Source organism: Nipponia nippon, unplaced genomic scaffold, assembly GCF_047370975.1.
Source record: "Nipponia nippon isolate SJK-2023a ecotype South Korea unplaced genomic scaffold, ASM4737097v1 scaffold_5, whole genome shotgun sequence".
NCBI classification, from domain to species: domain Eukaryota; kingdom Metazoa; phylum Chordata; class Aves; order Pelecaniformes; family Threskiornithidae; genus Nipponia; species Nipponia nippon.
In genome coordinates this window covers 48920353-48935759 of record NW_028262369.1, presented here as the reverse complement: position 1 = coordinate 48935759, position 15407 = coordinate 48920353, and the positions used below count along the sequence as shown (strand labels likewise).

The window sequence follows — 15407 nt, the reverse complement described above, 5'->3', positions numbered from 1 at the left end:
ATGAGTCCTACGTGCCTCCCTGGGGGTCACGTCCTGGCAGGAGGCAGGGAGGGAGGCAGCTGCAGCCAGAGCTCGCGTTGCCCTGCCTCTCTGCGGCACCCTCTAGCCCCGGGGGCGGGGGGAGATCTGGGGCACTCCCTGACATGGTTAAAACAGCTGCGGGTGGGACGTGCGCTGCTGCTCCCATGGCTCGGGGAATTTCCCACCGCCGAGGCAGTTCCCCAGGCCGGCGCGGAGGCACGCCCCTGGGCAAAGAGGCTTTCTGCACCTGTGGTGCTCTGGGCATGGCCCTGCTGCGGGTCCCCGGAGGCCTGGCCGGGCCCTCCGCACTGCGTCTCTGCTCATGACCCTCCCGAGGACGGTCAGACAGCCACGGATCCATGCTGCTGCTGTGCCACGTCTTAGCTCTGGCGTTGCAAAAGGCTGCAGAAACCCTCATGGCAAAGGTGCTGACTCACGCCCCGCCAGTGCCACGAAGCAGCTTCTCAGTGTTTTTCAGGACCCGCCTCATTGCCTTAACTGGTTGGGCTGCTCCTGTGTCATCCTGGCTCCTGGGGTGACAGGACCTGATCAGGGAGCTGAGCGGCGCCGGGCCAGCGGGGCTCACTGCTGACTGGCTGGGAGAGCCACCCGCAGGCTCTGCAGCAGCCACTTGCGCCAGGGACACGAAGCAAAGCCGCTCGCTGTCATAGCCACTCTTATCTCGCTATAATCGATGCTGTGGTTTAGCAAGCCCGTTTTCCTCTGCCAGAGGTTCATGTTAAATCCCATGGGCTTCTTCCAAAACCTACCAGTGACTTTCACGGGAATTACCTCCTGTTCAACCTAACGAGCTACAGCCTCATCCGGCAGCTCCAAGCCAGGCTCCTGGCTCAGCTGCGAGGTATGGGGCGGTGAGCCAGGGTGCCCACAGTGGGCGCTGCTTCGCACCCTGGCTCGCCGCCCCCTGTGCTGTTATCCTCCCATTTTCCAAAGAGACACGGCAGGAATCCGCATGGGACCCTGCTGCGACAGCCCCCTCCTTGGACACTGCAGGTCAGGCTGTTTCTGTCACAGGACAGCCCATGGTTTGCTGGTCAGGGGGATTTAAAGCCCAGCCTGTGTGGAGATGGGGCAGAAAGCTGGAGCTTCTCCCTTTTCCCTTGTCCTCAATGTGTTGGCATGCAGGCCTGTCTGCATGGAGTGCTCAGAAGGGCGGGGGATGCCAAGTGTTAATGAAAGCACAGAATTACAGGGTGAAAAATGAGGGAAAGAACAGACACGAAGACTCTCCAGAGGTTTCCCCTGCTGGCTGGGAACATTTACCCGCAGCTGGCTGACTCCAGTCATGCCGTCCTGCAGCTCGGCAGCACCAAGCCAAGCCCTGCAGGCACCCCCCCTCCTGCTTGGGAGCGCTCCCGGACGGCCGTAAGGGCCGGTTTGTGGGCTGGAGCTCCTCTGGGGGAAAGAGCAGCTGTGGCCTGGGAGGGCCCTGCTGCTGCAGGGACTGCTGTGATTCACACCTTCCCATGCCTCCCTCCAGGCAAAGCTGTCCTTCCTTGTTCAGAGTCTTGACATGTGCCTGTGTCCAACGTGGCGCACTCATGACTAATCCACCTGTGCCTTTCAGGGCCGTCTAACGCCCTGTGGGCTGGGAGAGCGGCGTGTGTTGCTGCTTGCTGCAGCTCCTATTGCACTGCAGCAGTGGGAACCCCGATCCTGAGCTGTTTTTTTGTCAAGAGTAAGTTGCAGGGATGGTTGTGTTGGCTACCGCAGCTCAATGTAAAGCTCACCTTAATGAGGCCATGCTTCAGATGGGCAGATTTAGGTCTGACTAGCTACAAAATCCCTAATGTTTTGATATTAACTGTGGTGTAGTTCTAGGAGTCTACCCAAATGTGCCAGTACCAGGGACGGCAACTCCCTCCTGTCCCACATCAGGAGCGGGCGCCCACAGCTGCTGGGCCTTCATTCACCCTGAGCATCTCCCAGAGGCACTCCCCCAGCTCCCAGAGGGAAGGCAGCGCTGGGGAGGGAAACACGGAACGCCTGTGCAGGCAGCTGCGGGGCTGGGGAGAGACGCTGGGCCAGCAGGGCTCGGCCAGGCTGCCAGGCCCGGGGCACAGACCCACGGAAGCGCTCCCCGTGCAGGGCTCAGGAAGCGCCGGGCCGGCTGCCAGGCAAACCCTGGCTCGGCTCTTGCTCCTACAACGAATAAATGTGCACGGAAACACCTTAACCGCTTACTCCGGCACCCCTTGTGCCTGCTCGCACGGGCCCGCCTGCCGCCCGGCGGCCCCTCACCGCCCCGCTCAGGCCGCCCGCAAAATGGCGGCGGGGACCGGCGCGCGGCAGCCGACCCCTCCGCACCGCCCACCCGCCTGCCCGGAACTACAGCTCCCGGCAGCCCCCGCGCGCCCCGCCCCGCCCGCTCCGCGGCAGTTTTCCGCTGGGGGCCTCATCCGATACCAATCAGCGCTCGGCTCTGTGGGACAGTCCGCAGAGAGGCCTGGTCAAAAAAATTAAAAAAAACCTGTCATGTCGGAGCGCTGTTCCTTAAAATGTCCCTCGCACGGGAGGTAATGACGTTTCTCGCGCGCCCCGCGGCCCCGGGGTTTGCTGTCAGCCGTCATTTATTACTACGGCGATTTCCCTTTAACGGCTTATTTCACGAGGACACCTCAGCGGGGTCCTTGGAGGGGGACGGGAAAGAGAAGGCCGCTCTCTTGATTCGCCGCCGCGCTGGAGGGGAGAAGCCAATCTGCGCCGGCAACTGGGGCTGGGGGGCGGGGCCACCCCAGGTGCGCAGGCCATTGGTGGCGGGGGAGCGAGGGGGCGTGGCGGAGTGGCGGGGAGGGTGACGCGTATCCTTCCAGCTCAGCGCGTGAAGGGATAAGGGGCGGGGGGGAGGGGCCCGGTTCGGCGGGCAGTAACGGCCGCGCTCGCGCCGCGTCGGAGCCGCGCTCGTGCCGCGCGGGGGAGGGGCCGCTCCAACGGTCGTTCCTCCTCAGCGGCCCCCGCCGCCGCCGCCCGCGCTTCTCCCGCTGTCCCTCTGCCGGGGAGGATGCGCCGCCTCTTCCCGGCCGCGGCAGGTAGACGGAGGAGACGATGAGGGAGCCGCCCCGCCGGCTCCTGGCCCTGGGCTCCTGCCTCTTCCTCTGCGCCGTGCTCTGGTGAGTCCCGGCCGCGCCGCGGGCCCTCGCCCTCCTGGGGGGGAGGCTTCTCCGAGGCCTCCCGGGGGCGGGGGTGTCCTGCCGCTCGGGGCTCTCGGGGAGCAGAGCGGCGGCGGACCCCGCAGCCGGGCCCGCCCTCGGCCCTGCCGCTGCCACCTTCCCCGGCAGCCCGGGGCTCTCGGGCCGCTCCTGCTGTCCCGGCTGGGGAGCCTTTTTCTGCCCCGGCTGCGGCGGGGAGAGCGCCCTGGTGGGGATGCTGAGAGGCGATGGTCGGCGACGCGCGGAGCGGGCGGTGGAAGTGGGGATGGTGCCGTTAGGGAAAGAAAGAGGCTTTTCTTTGGAAAACCGAGAAGGTGTTACTGTGCTGGCAGCACGCGGTGTTGCGTTAAGGGAAAGGCAGGTAACAGCTTTTAGGAGGGTACTTCCCGCTCCTGTGAATAATAGTCATTTGCTGCCTTCGTGAAAACAAGCGGTGTCAGATGTGGAGTTAGTCCTCAGATATCGGGGGTGCAAAGTTACGCCGTGCATTTCTGTATGTATTTTGTTGCCGCTCTGTGCTTTTAACTGGAAGGCTTGCTTGCTTTTCCAATTTCAGGCTGAACTCTGGCTGCATTCTCTGAAAGAGCACGATGCCTTATTCTTGAAACTGATTTTCTGTGGCTGGCTGGAGTGGTGTTAAATTAAAGCCAATGAGCCCTTTCATATTTGCATTGGTTATGTCTTTGAGAGTGTTTTTTCATAGTGTTTACCTTAGCTATTCCTTGTTCCAGCATCTTCTGTTTACTTTGTTTTCAAACTCCCTTAAAATGTGACGTTTATTAGAACACAAATATGAGAATATATTTCTGTATGGTAAGTTCTAAGCTGCTTAAACTTTGGCCCCCTTTGAGCTCTGTGACTCACTGTTTGAGAAACGTTAGCCAGTTTGAACAGCAAACTGCAAATACTGAAACCTGAACAGCAGCAGGTGTTAGAAATAATTGTGTACCTGGTGTATTATTTTAGTACATTTCCTGTAAATTGTTTAAATAATCTATTTTAAAAAAAAGAAAAAATTGAAATAGTCTTCAAGTTCTGGATTGTCTCACAGTTGGTTCTAGTTGGATGAAGAAGGGAGAGCCCAGGCATCTCTCTGTACAGAATCAGTTGCAAATCTGGCGCTGACACTTGCATTACTGGGTTCGGACTATCCTGGAGCAAATTTGATTCGTGTCATCACATTTTTATTTTTAGAGACAAAACGGTGAGTCTAGAAAGTACCTGAAAACTCTGTTGCCGTGTTTACATTTAGCAAAATTTTAAAAGAAAGAGCTCCTAGCCATGTAGGTTAACTGAGCTGTGAACCTGGCATAACTGTCTCTACACAGCTTTTCTTTTACTTGTTGGACAATTAAGTTTTTTCTCACGGAAGGTTCTACAGCCTTTTTATTTATATGAACTCTACAATTTTTATTTTTCTTACTGTGTCTTGAAGGCTGATAACCTGTTTTTGCCTCGAGGTAATTCATTAACGAAGGTGTTCTCAGCTTAATGATATAGAAATGGTCAGAATGATTGTTTGGTGCTGTGTTCTCAGTCTGCTCTTTTAATGAAACTGTTTGATTTAAGAAGTGGTTCAGGCACCTAGTCCATATTGATAAAGGAACATCATGTTCAACTAACTTGTTGAAATAATATACTTGTTCTGTAAAGCTCAGACAACTTCTGTGTTCATCTTTGGTATATTTAGCAGAAAAATTGAGCTGAGTTTTTTCTTACTCTTTCAAGCAGTGTCTTAACTGATCTCAGAGCTTGCACTAGAGTATCCCAAACCTTTTGCTATTTAAAAAAAAAAAAAAAAGTTCAGGCTGTGTGTTCACCCTGCTCACTCTGGCTGCTTTTGATTAAAGAGCCAGTAGATTAATTCAGATGTTGGGAGGGGTATGACTCTAGTTCCCTAATCTCTGTTGTCCAAACATAAGTTCACACTAGAGAATTTAAAGTCCTGTGTTTGCAGGATGGCATTGTGGCTTGCTTTAATTTCAGTAGTCGTGTCAGATTTGTAATTGAAAAGTCTCAAAGTCTGTTAATTCCTGCCTTGTTGCTGGGCTATGTAACATGATAAGTTGTGATGTATTTAACTTTTTCCTAAAAAGAAAATCAGCAACTTTGTTCACATAAGCAGTTAAGAAACTTTAAATAGTAAATTGAAGGCTTTGTGTTATAAATGTTGGCATGTGTAATAAATGTTGGCTTTTTAAATTTAGTTGTCTTTAAATGTAATCTTCAAAGGAGAAGCTCTTTTCTTACAGATGAAAGTAGTGGTCAACAGATTACCAAATTAAAAAAGAAAAAGTGGGGGGGGCATGACACACAAGGCAAAACAGAATTGCTGAAAGAATACTCTCAGTGCTACTTGGGCTCTTTTTAGTTTTTTTTTTTTTTTTTAAACCTGGACTTTGTTTTATTTCTGGATAGACAGTTGCTTCTTTTGCTTCTTTTTTTGATGAAACTAAGCTTAAAAATAGGAAGTTTTTTTAATCTCCCATCATGCATTTTAAAGCTTGTCTAAAGAAGTTGGTCCAATGAAGAAAGATCAATGGGTAAAAATCAAGTGGAGAGAAAAAAGATTAACAGTTTAACTGGAAATTATTTGAAAAATCTCATCCTGTAAGTTAAAAACATGACTGTGTATTAGGAAATGTACAAAAAACGCAGAAGCTGGAGTTTAGGCATTTGTTAGCCGGTGTCTTTTCAATAAGGGCAACGCGGTGCTCTTTGGGAGTGCAGGATCAGAGAGTTGTTGGTACTTGAGGCTCTCTGAAGCAAACGGTGCATGGAACAAACACAGCTCTCTGACAAACCTGAGCCAGTGAGGTTGTTCCAGGTTGTGGTGGGTTGACCCTGGCTGGATGCCAGGCGCCCACCAAAGCCGTTCTATCACTCCCCTCCTCAGCTGAGCAGGGGAGAGAAAATATAACGAAAAGCTCGTGGGTCGAGATAAGGGCAGGGAGAGTTCATTCACCAGTTATGGTCATGGGCAAAACACTCAAGTTGGGGAAATCAGTTTAATTTATTACCAATCAAATCAGAGTCAGATAATGAGAAAACAAAAACTAAATCCTGAAACACCTTCCCCCACCCCTCCCTTCTTCCCGGGCTTAACTTCACTCCTGATTTTCTCTACCTCCTCCTTGCCGAGCAGTGCAGGGGGACAGGGAATTGGGATAGCAGTCAGTTTGTCACATGTTTTTTCAGCTGCTCCGTCCTGCTCAGGGGGAGGGCTCCTCACACTCTTCCCCTGCTCCAGTGTGGGGTCCTTCATGGGCTGCAGGTGGATATCTGCTCCATCCTGGACCTCCATGGGCTGCTGCGGGGGTCAGCCTGCCTCACCATGGTCTTCACCATGGGCTGCAGGGGAATCTCTGCTCCAGCACCTGGAGCACCTCCTCCCCCTCCTTCTTCACTGACCTTGGTGCCTGCAGGGTTGTTCCTCTCACATATTCTCACTCCTCTCTCTGTCTGCAGTTGCACTGTCATCCGTGTGTCGTCCGTCCCGTGTCCGTCCGTCCCCGTCCCCCCGTCCCCCCCCCCCCCTTAAATATGTTATCCCAGAGGTGCTACCACTGTCACTGATGGCCTTGGCCAGTGGTGGGTCCGTCTTGGAGCCGACTTGCTTTGGGTCTGTCAGTCATGGGGGAAGCTTGTAGCAGCTTCTCACAGAAGCCACCCCTGTAGCCCCTCACCCCTGCTATGAAAACCTTGCCAAGTGAACCCAATACACAAGTAGTTCAAAAGAGTGGGATGCCTGCGTGGTTTTAGATAAATACTTTTGATGGAGGTAAGGCTTAGGAATGTAGCGCTCTAAAAATAATACACATCTGTGCAGACTGGAGCTTTGACTGTACATGACACAATGACTCCCATTGTCCTGAATTTACAACGATTTTTTTTATGCTTCAGTTAATCCCTTTGTGTGGATGATCATAATGTAAAAAATACTTCTAAAACTTGTGGCGCTTCATAGTTTGACAACATAGAGTTGAATAAGTGGAGTAGATTTAGAAGCTTATAGGGATACTAGTACTATCTGAATTGAGACTAGCTGTGACAGTTGTTTGAACAGTAACCTGTATAAATTGTTCCGACATCCGCTTTTGCCTGCCATAAGCTGCAGTTTCAAACTGTTAGCTGTGAGTTTAATAAAGAAATAATGCATACACTAATTTGTCGTTCTGTGATTCATTCTGTCCCAGAAAGTGCTTTGCGTATCCTGATCTACTTAGCTTTTATGAACTCTTATTGTCCTCAGTTTTACAACTATGAGTAAAAGGAAGATGGGGATTAAGTGCATGTGGACATCAGGATTCTTTAGTTGTAGTTACATTGTGAGTATGCTGCATCAGTAAAGTAAGGCTTGCATCAAAGTGACTGGGCAGCAAGATGTGCTGTTTCTGATGAAAAACTCCTAGTCTAGTAGCTCTGACTCTGAAATCCATAATGAGAGCGTACCCTGAAAATTGTAAAGGTCAGATTGGGTCAGTGGCATAGCCAGGAATAATGCCTAGATACAAGTACATCGGAAGTGGGTAGATTCTGATATTGCTTTGTATTCCCCCTAGAACATTAAATGTGAAGATTGATGTGAATTTTAATGAGAGAAAATATTTCTAGTTTTAGTTCGCATTAGTCTTCTACATTTTTGAAGGTGTGCTTGTTTAGAGCTTCTGTAATGCAAGAAGAGCTCTGAAAAAACAGTGCTATCTTGGCAGTGTGGTAACATCACTGGTGTTTATTTTGCTGCTCCTGTCCTGCACAGGCAAAAGCTATGCAAGCCAGATTAGAGATCACAGAAGTAGAGGTTTTGCTAATTGAATACTTATTGGCCCTGGCTTTTGGCTTAAACCTTGAGCTTGCATCTGTTAATAACAGAAAGGTGTCAAGTGGTAAAGTTGAGGAGAGGCTTGTGTTCCAGTATAACACACCTCTTACCATAGAAGTCCTCTTTTCAGCGGAATATAATGTTTACAGGAGACTGCCCTACTGGTCTGGATAGAACCACTAGTGTAACTCGCTTGTACTGGGGCTCAGTTTTACCTGGTGATTCTCCTCATATGTAGTTACTTAAATCTCTTCAGAAGGCTGGTACTAAAATAAGTGTTCTGTGTGTGCATTTTATGGCAGGAAGAAATGATCCGGGCACTGTTCATATAATCAAAACTTTTGTTCCAGGCATCAGATTTCAGAATGAAGAGTATGTTCCTAGATATGGAGTATCTTGTTTGGAAGTGTCTTTGCTCTGTAGTTAAGGTTGGAACAAAAGCTGCTTTGGAACTCTTGGAGTCTTAAAAATCAAATACGAATATTCCTTGCTTATAGCCTGCTCAAGTTGAAGGAGCTGTATGCAAGCAGAGGCTCTGGTGTCTTATGCAAAACAAATGCTTGGCTCAATCAATTATTGAATGTTTACCTTCTAAAATTATTTGAAAATCAGTGAAGTGCTTTCATGCAGTATCTTCTAAAAGATTTGTCCTAGAAACTTCAAATTTGTTTTTGTTATGCAAGTGGTGTACTAAAGTGGCAGGTACCCCCTCATGAGGTTGCTGTATTGATGTGCAAGACCCTGCCTGTTGCAATGAGATGTGCCTTACTTCAGCACTTAATTTCAACTTTTTCTGAAATGTCTTTCTCTAACCTGTTATTAATTTTTTCTCACTTTAATGTTCTTATCACTGTGAGAATTTTACAGAATATTTTTTGGCTCTTTTGCTTTTCTTGTCTTTTAGTTTTTATTACTAATCTAGCTTTTGGTGAAGTCTGTGCTTCTTTCAAGGGAAGGATGTACAATGTCTTTTAAAGTTAACACTTGGAGGTGCTAACAGCCCTCTGCCTGAAGAGGGTGTTATTTCTGAGTATGAAAACTGGCTGAGAACACAGTAGTACAGAACTGCAAGTCTAAAAACTTTCTTGTAATTCTTGGTGAAAATACTGAGCTGCTATAACAAACAGACTTATCCCAAAGCTAGTGCAAAGAACTTTTGCTCGGGTGAGTGAAAATATTGGTATAAATGACTTAAACTGGATTGGAATATCAGTACGAGGTTCCAACAGTTCAAAATTAGCATAGGTGCTCAAAGGAACCTTCATGGCTTGGATAAATTTTTGGAATGGCAATCAAGATATTGTTGATGTCCTTCAAAGGTAAAAAGTCTATTAAAAATACCTTATAAAATGTCTGGGCGTTAGGTGATAGCAGCTTTACAATGATCTAGGGCAAAATTCATGTTGCTAAATTTACGCTAAAATTCCACTCCTTGGCACTATGTTAAGCTGTGCTGCATTTGCAGTGAGTTTTAAGCATGGGGAGTTGGTGCAAAGCAGCTGATGATGATGAGCCTACCTGTAGCAGGCCTGCAGTATCGGGCCCATGTAGACAAGCTTATGAATTTAAGCGATGAGGGAAATCTTCAAAGATGTGTAAGTTAGACATTACTACAGGCTCTAAAGGCCTTAAAGTTTAATCACAGTTCATGGCTATTCCACTATTTTCCTGTACTCTTTCTGGTCAGTATCAGGTTTTACTGTATTTTTCCAGAGTGTGTTCTTTTCCCCAAGCTCTTGCATTAAAGATGATAACTAGAGTTTGACAATGCAGGGAGATTCTCTTAAGCTACAGTCTTAGGTGCAGTGTTACAGAAGTCTGTTACCAAGAATCACTAGGAACTGCCTGTTCCTTTCAGCACTTCCAAATGGGCACCTTTTGAGGGCAGGGGTTTGTGGCTTCTGTCCCACTTTAAGTGCCTGAAATAGGGTACCTGGATACTCCTTTCAAGAAAGGCGTAAGAGGTATGTGTTTCAGTGTTACTTTGCAGCATGCATCTAATATAGGCTGTTGTCCATTGTGGGCACTGTATCAAAAGAATATACAATTACAGTGCAGTGAAGGTGGCTGTTTTTCTCTCATCCTTTCCTAGAAAAGGCTGCTGAGATAACAGCAGCCTTTTCTAGGAGAGGATGAGAGAAATACTGGTAGCGCTGTAAGAAAGGAATGAAGAGGTTTTCCACTGTTAGTCCTCGGCCTTGATTTCTGTCGTTTAACTTATGACAACAGTGGACAGTCATGGATGTATGGTATGTCCTCCCTCTGTCTTCTTGGATTTTTATATCTAAGTATATATAAGCTAGCTCAAAGCTAGCTTTCTTTTCCCCTCTCAGAAGTTACTGGCATGTGTCCACAATCTCAAGATCGGATCAGGGGGTGCAGAGAAATGTGTGGTTGAAGGTGGGATGCAGGACTACCCCTTCAGGCAGTAAATCAGTTAAATCTGATGAAGTATATGGTGCAACTGTAACCTTGTTTTGCAGTCTTTGCATGCTAATGCATTTAAAATGCTGAAAGCTGTATTTTGAACTGATGGTTGGAATCTCATTGTCTGAAGCTATGAAATTCAGTACTGTCAGAAGTATCTTTGTGTTGGGCTCCTCTGAATAAGTGAAGTAACTGTCTTTTTTTGTGTCACATTCCAGTTAGGAGACAATTTGGAGAGCACATTCTTTGCAAAGAGTGGGCAAGATATTGAAAACCTAAATTAGTTGCAAAATACAATGGATTGGTAAGGGATTTGCAAAAAAGTGCCAGTTTCAGTTGGTAGGTTTTTTTTTTTTTAGCACATGAATCAAGTTAGTGGATAGTGGTAGGAAATGAGATGGATCAGTGCCTTGCTGGCAGCATCCTTGCTTAGTCTAGATCTGTAGATCTTAGTCTTCAGCTTTTTTTCTCCCTTAAAGGTCCATCATCACTTTTAAAATTATTTAAGTAATGCATGCTACTCTTCTGTAGTAATAAATGCCTTTTAAATGAATGGTGTGGGTTTTGTTTTTGTTTTGTGTTTGGTTTTGTTTGTTTGTTGTTTTTTTTAAACCAGCATTAAGGAGGATTAATGGTTCTTCATTGCATTTATCAACACTTATTTCCACTTCACATGCAGAAATCAGTGTTGTGTCTGGGGAGATTGTGCTAAAGCAGTCAGTGCCTTGCAAATGTCTTTCCTCCTCTGACTGGTTGAAATATCACTGTTTTAAAAGCCCGGTCTTCATTTTCTGAGAGATTTACTTCGTTATGCAGGCCCTTTTAAATGCCAGTCCCTCTAGCTGAACTCTTTTGAGAGAAAGATGGATTCTACTAAGTTACTGGGGAGAGGGTGAAGGTTCCCTCCTTTTGCTGTTTTTTTCTGCATTACCAGTGGCTGGAAGGCAGATTACTGCTGACTCGAGAGTCTGGTAGTGGATCTGCTGAGCTCCCTGTTCTTACAGAGCCTTCTTTCTCTTTGACAGTTAGGCTAGTGATAGCAGTCACAGATCTGTAGGATTTGTTCAAAGCAAAATATATTTTCCTGCCTTTGTTGCCCTTTCATAACTTCTCTCATTTTTCACCTGATTAATCCAAAATAAATTCTGTAATCAAGTAGGTAAGCTTCAACCAACAAATAGGCACCTCTCCCCCATTCATAGGCCTGCTCTGCTGGCTCTCTGCCCCATACATCCAAAACCCACCCACCTTCTCTTGCACAGGCCGATTCTGAACTGATCCTATGAATATTTTCAGTAGAGAAGTGTCACACGGCCGGGACGGTGACATCTTCCTTCGCCCTCTTAACTGTTGGGCATTGGTGCATCTGCACCTGTTGGTAATACAACCCTCTGAGAGGTGCAGAAAATGTCAGTGATCGTCCTGGAGAGAGGCTGTTCCCTGTGTGTTCAAGGAGGGCTTGGTAATTGGTACACTGGTGATAGCTTCCTTTTATTTTCCCTTTGCTTAAAATTACTCTATCTTGCAGGTGTCAACTGTAAACTGTTTTGAACTGTTTCATTCTCTGGTGTCCAGAAATAGGTCTTGTTTGGGGAGAATTTAAGAAAACTCTTGAATCGTTTAGAGGACAGATGTGTGTGAACTGAATCTTGTGTGTCAGTGTTTTTGTATGAAGTCTTTGGAAAGGAAAGCTTGGGCTGTTTTTCTCTGGGAAGATCAAACTGTGGAAAAAACTGCTCTTGCCTTCAGATTTTGCTAATTTGGATTTTTTTTGTCAGCTGTAACTTGTATAATTTTCTTACCAGTTGTTTACTTTCTACTTGATTTTTATGCTTGTCAAAACAGCTATTAATAGCTGCACTATCTCTGATAGTCTTCTGCAGCCTCCTTCACAATTACTTAAGAGTTTGAGCCAAATTAGAACTGGATGGTCTTTGACATGTAGCCTACACTGCAATTTCAAAACCACCTGGCCTTTTGATTTTCAGTGCGTTCGTTTTCCAAAGCCTAACAGCCATCAGTAGACCATAGACAATTCGTATACCAATATGTGTACCGTACCATTCAGATAGGGGTGAGCAGACTTTCTGCTTCAGTAGAGAACCACAGTATGTGCCTGCCCTGTGAAGAATAAAGATTCCTCCCCGCCCCTTCTGTGTCTGGGCTTGCAGCTTTTGCTTTTGAGTTTCTGCATGTCAAGCTGAAAAATTCACGGTGTATTAGATAAAATAGCTTTTACAGTACATTAATGATGATACTAAAACACTCATACTTAAATTTCTTTTTTCTTTGAGATTTAATAGCAGCTGCTATTTTGAGTCATACTTAGCAAAAATGGAACTATTAAACTTTTGTATCCATGTAAGTCACTAACTGTTGGTTATGTGTTTGGGACAATCTTCTGAAGTATTTCTACATTGTTAGGTCACTTGAAGATATACCTTGTACCTGAGACAGTGTATCTAGTGACTAATCTCACTATTTGAGTATTAGATCTGCTTGCTTCCAAGTCAGCATTAAAATACTCCTCTTTTGTCATGAGAAAGGGAAGGATGTATTAAACATGCAGATGCAGAAGCTGCTGTGCTTTCACTGGACGTACTGTGCAAGTTTACTGAACTCAAGGGGAATTCTGTTCTCAGTAAATGAACATTTAAGTTTTCATGTTTGTTGTCTTTCTGCATATAGAGAAATGCTTAACAGAGGTGCTATGACATTTGGCAAATTTTTTTATTATGGGCTGTATCATTTATCAGCCTGTGGCTAAAGAAGCCTGTTGAATGAATATGCAGAATGCTGAAAGGCAGAAGAAAAAGAGTAGCAGTGGTCCTGATAAGGTGATTAATTTGATTTCTCACAGAATGACTGGTCTCACGTGGCCTTGCATTCCGTGGATTTGTGTTCTTAATGCTGTGTCAGAGCTTGATGGCAGCAGTTGAATGATACAGCCTGCCTGCTGCGTCCTCTGTTGTAGTGGGGCTCAGGTTTTCCTGTGGGTGCACGCATGCACACATACAAAATGAATTCTCAGTCCCCTCCCTTGCTTGGAGGGCTCTTGGGAGACTTGAGGCATCATGTTGGAGTTGGGCAGTAGACTGAGAAGAATTTCTGAAAATAAGCAAATCGGATATTGGACACAGATTATGTCAGAATAGCTTAAATCTATGAGCTGTCAAACTGCATTCTTCTAAAAGCTGCATTCATGCTCTAATAAAGCATGATTTGTTGAGTTAAAAGTATCAATATATTAAGGCAAGAAATGTATGCCTTTTGTGCTAAGTGCTTTTTGTGACTGTAAGTGCTAAAGTAGTTATTAATGCGGTTGTGAAAATATACCTTGTGTTTTAAAATTCTGATTCACAGCCAATGATATCTTTCCTTTTCTACATTAAGGGACTTAATTGTTGCTCTGTACAGCTCACTGAAGATCCCCCCCTTAGTGTAAGCAAAATAAGAAATAACTTATTTGTGTGCATGTATAATAGGGGTGGAATGAGCTACAGTATGTTCTGTATAATTTTTGATCTTTCTCTTGTATTTTTATGAAGAATTAGGGAGTTGTTATAGCTGAAAGGAGAGACCAGAGGTACTGGAATTAAGAGCGTGACGAAATTTCTCTATGAAATGATTCAAACTACTTTTCAGAAAAAGAAATGACTCAAAATATTTGCATAACTAATTTTTCCAAGTGAGAGCTAGGAAGTAAGGCCATAAAAGTCTGGTAACATTTCATTCAGTCTCTTAAATGTATGTCCTGTGCTTAGGATAAGACAGGTTTGATGGAAAACTTAATATAAACAAGTAACTACATGATAGGATGGGACTTTAAGATGTGTGAGAATGTAAACATCTCATTTTCAACTTAACTGAGATGTGACACTTTGTACCTGCTACAGTATGTGGTTATAAGTGTTTTCATACCCTTACATTCAGTGCTTTAGTGTCCAGTGACTGCAGCTGCTTCTGCTTGACTTGAGGGCTTCCATTTAGTTTACAGGAAAGCTGTTACCTCAAAGATAAAAGGAATTACTGAGGTGCAGTGGAGCCGAGACAGACCTGGGACACCTTATTTGTCCATCTCCAGAATAGTATGTCAGATCCCACAAGTTCCTTGTCCACTGTCTTCTGCTCTTCTGGTGGTAAGAGACCTGGATTTAGAGTGGCTAGTGCCTTGCTAACGCTCCCCACTGATGTGGGTGGAAGAGGAGCAATAGGTTTATAGCTCTATAAGAAAAGCCCGATTTTGTGATTGCTTGCAACCTGGAGAAGTAGTGCTCCGTGTGTGTATATATGCATGACACTTTTTAAAATTTGGTACTTGACTGTGGTCTATTGCAGCATGGGTTCCTCCTCGGTGGAGGAATCCACACTGCATATACTTTCCCATAAAGGTGATCTTCAAGTTTTTAAGACAGGTGGTAATTCAAATTCTAAACACTAGACTCATCTCAGTTGTGTAAGTGAATCCTGACCTACTAATATTCTTACTATTATGACTGACTTAGGGCTATGTTTTAGTTTTCAAAACTTAGGTCAGAAGGTTGCTGTATCCAGATTTCTTGTGTGCTTAAAGATCTGCTATGGACTTGTGTCCTCTTCGGAAGAGAAGGCCTTTTTTTCAGGGTGCAGAGTGATGTTTCTGTGAATTCACACGGGGTCATACTGATAACCTGGCTGTCACGTAAACAGTATTTCCTGGAAAGTGTTTGGCTTTAAAGTGGCAGGTGGCTCTGATGTTCAAGGATAGTTGAAAACTCCACCAAAAGCTCAGTTTGCATAGCATTTTGCTGGACTTATTTGAAGTGTGCACATCAAGGCCTTGGCTGGCCTATGGGCCTTGAAGCCTAATGGTTTGCCCTACAGATGTTACCTAGGATGTGAAGGGGGCGTGCACTATAAGCAACAAAAGATGCTGTTCTGATGCAAGTGTTTTTATAGATGTTGGCTGCTTTTCTGTGGAAACAAAT

At 45.8% G+C, this 15407-nt stretch overlaps 1 protein-coding gene across 6 annotated transcripts in view; it reads left to right on the top strand.

The window, feature by feature from the left end:
* Positions 1 to 2884: 2884 nt before the first annotated feature.
* The window catches only part of SUCO (SUN domain containing ossification factor), a 42648-nt gene continuing 30125 nt past the window's right edge, over positions 2885 to 15407 (top strand). For all 6 annotated transcript variants that reach the window (XM_087732345.1, XM_087732344.1, XM_087732342.1 and 3 more), the window contains exon 1: positions 2885 to 3152. In XM_087732345.1, coding sequence (XP_087588471.1) covers positions 3088 to 3152 — 65 coding nt within the window. In that variant the 5' untranslated portion in view covers positions 2885 to 3087. The remainder of the gene's footprint in view (positions 3153 to 15407) is intronic.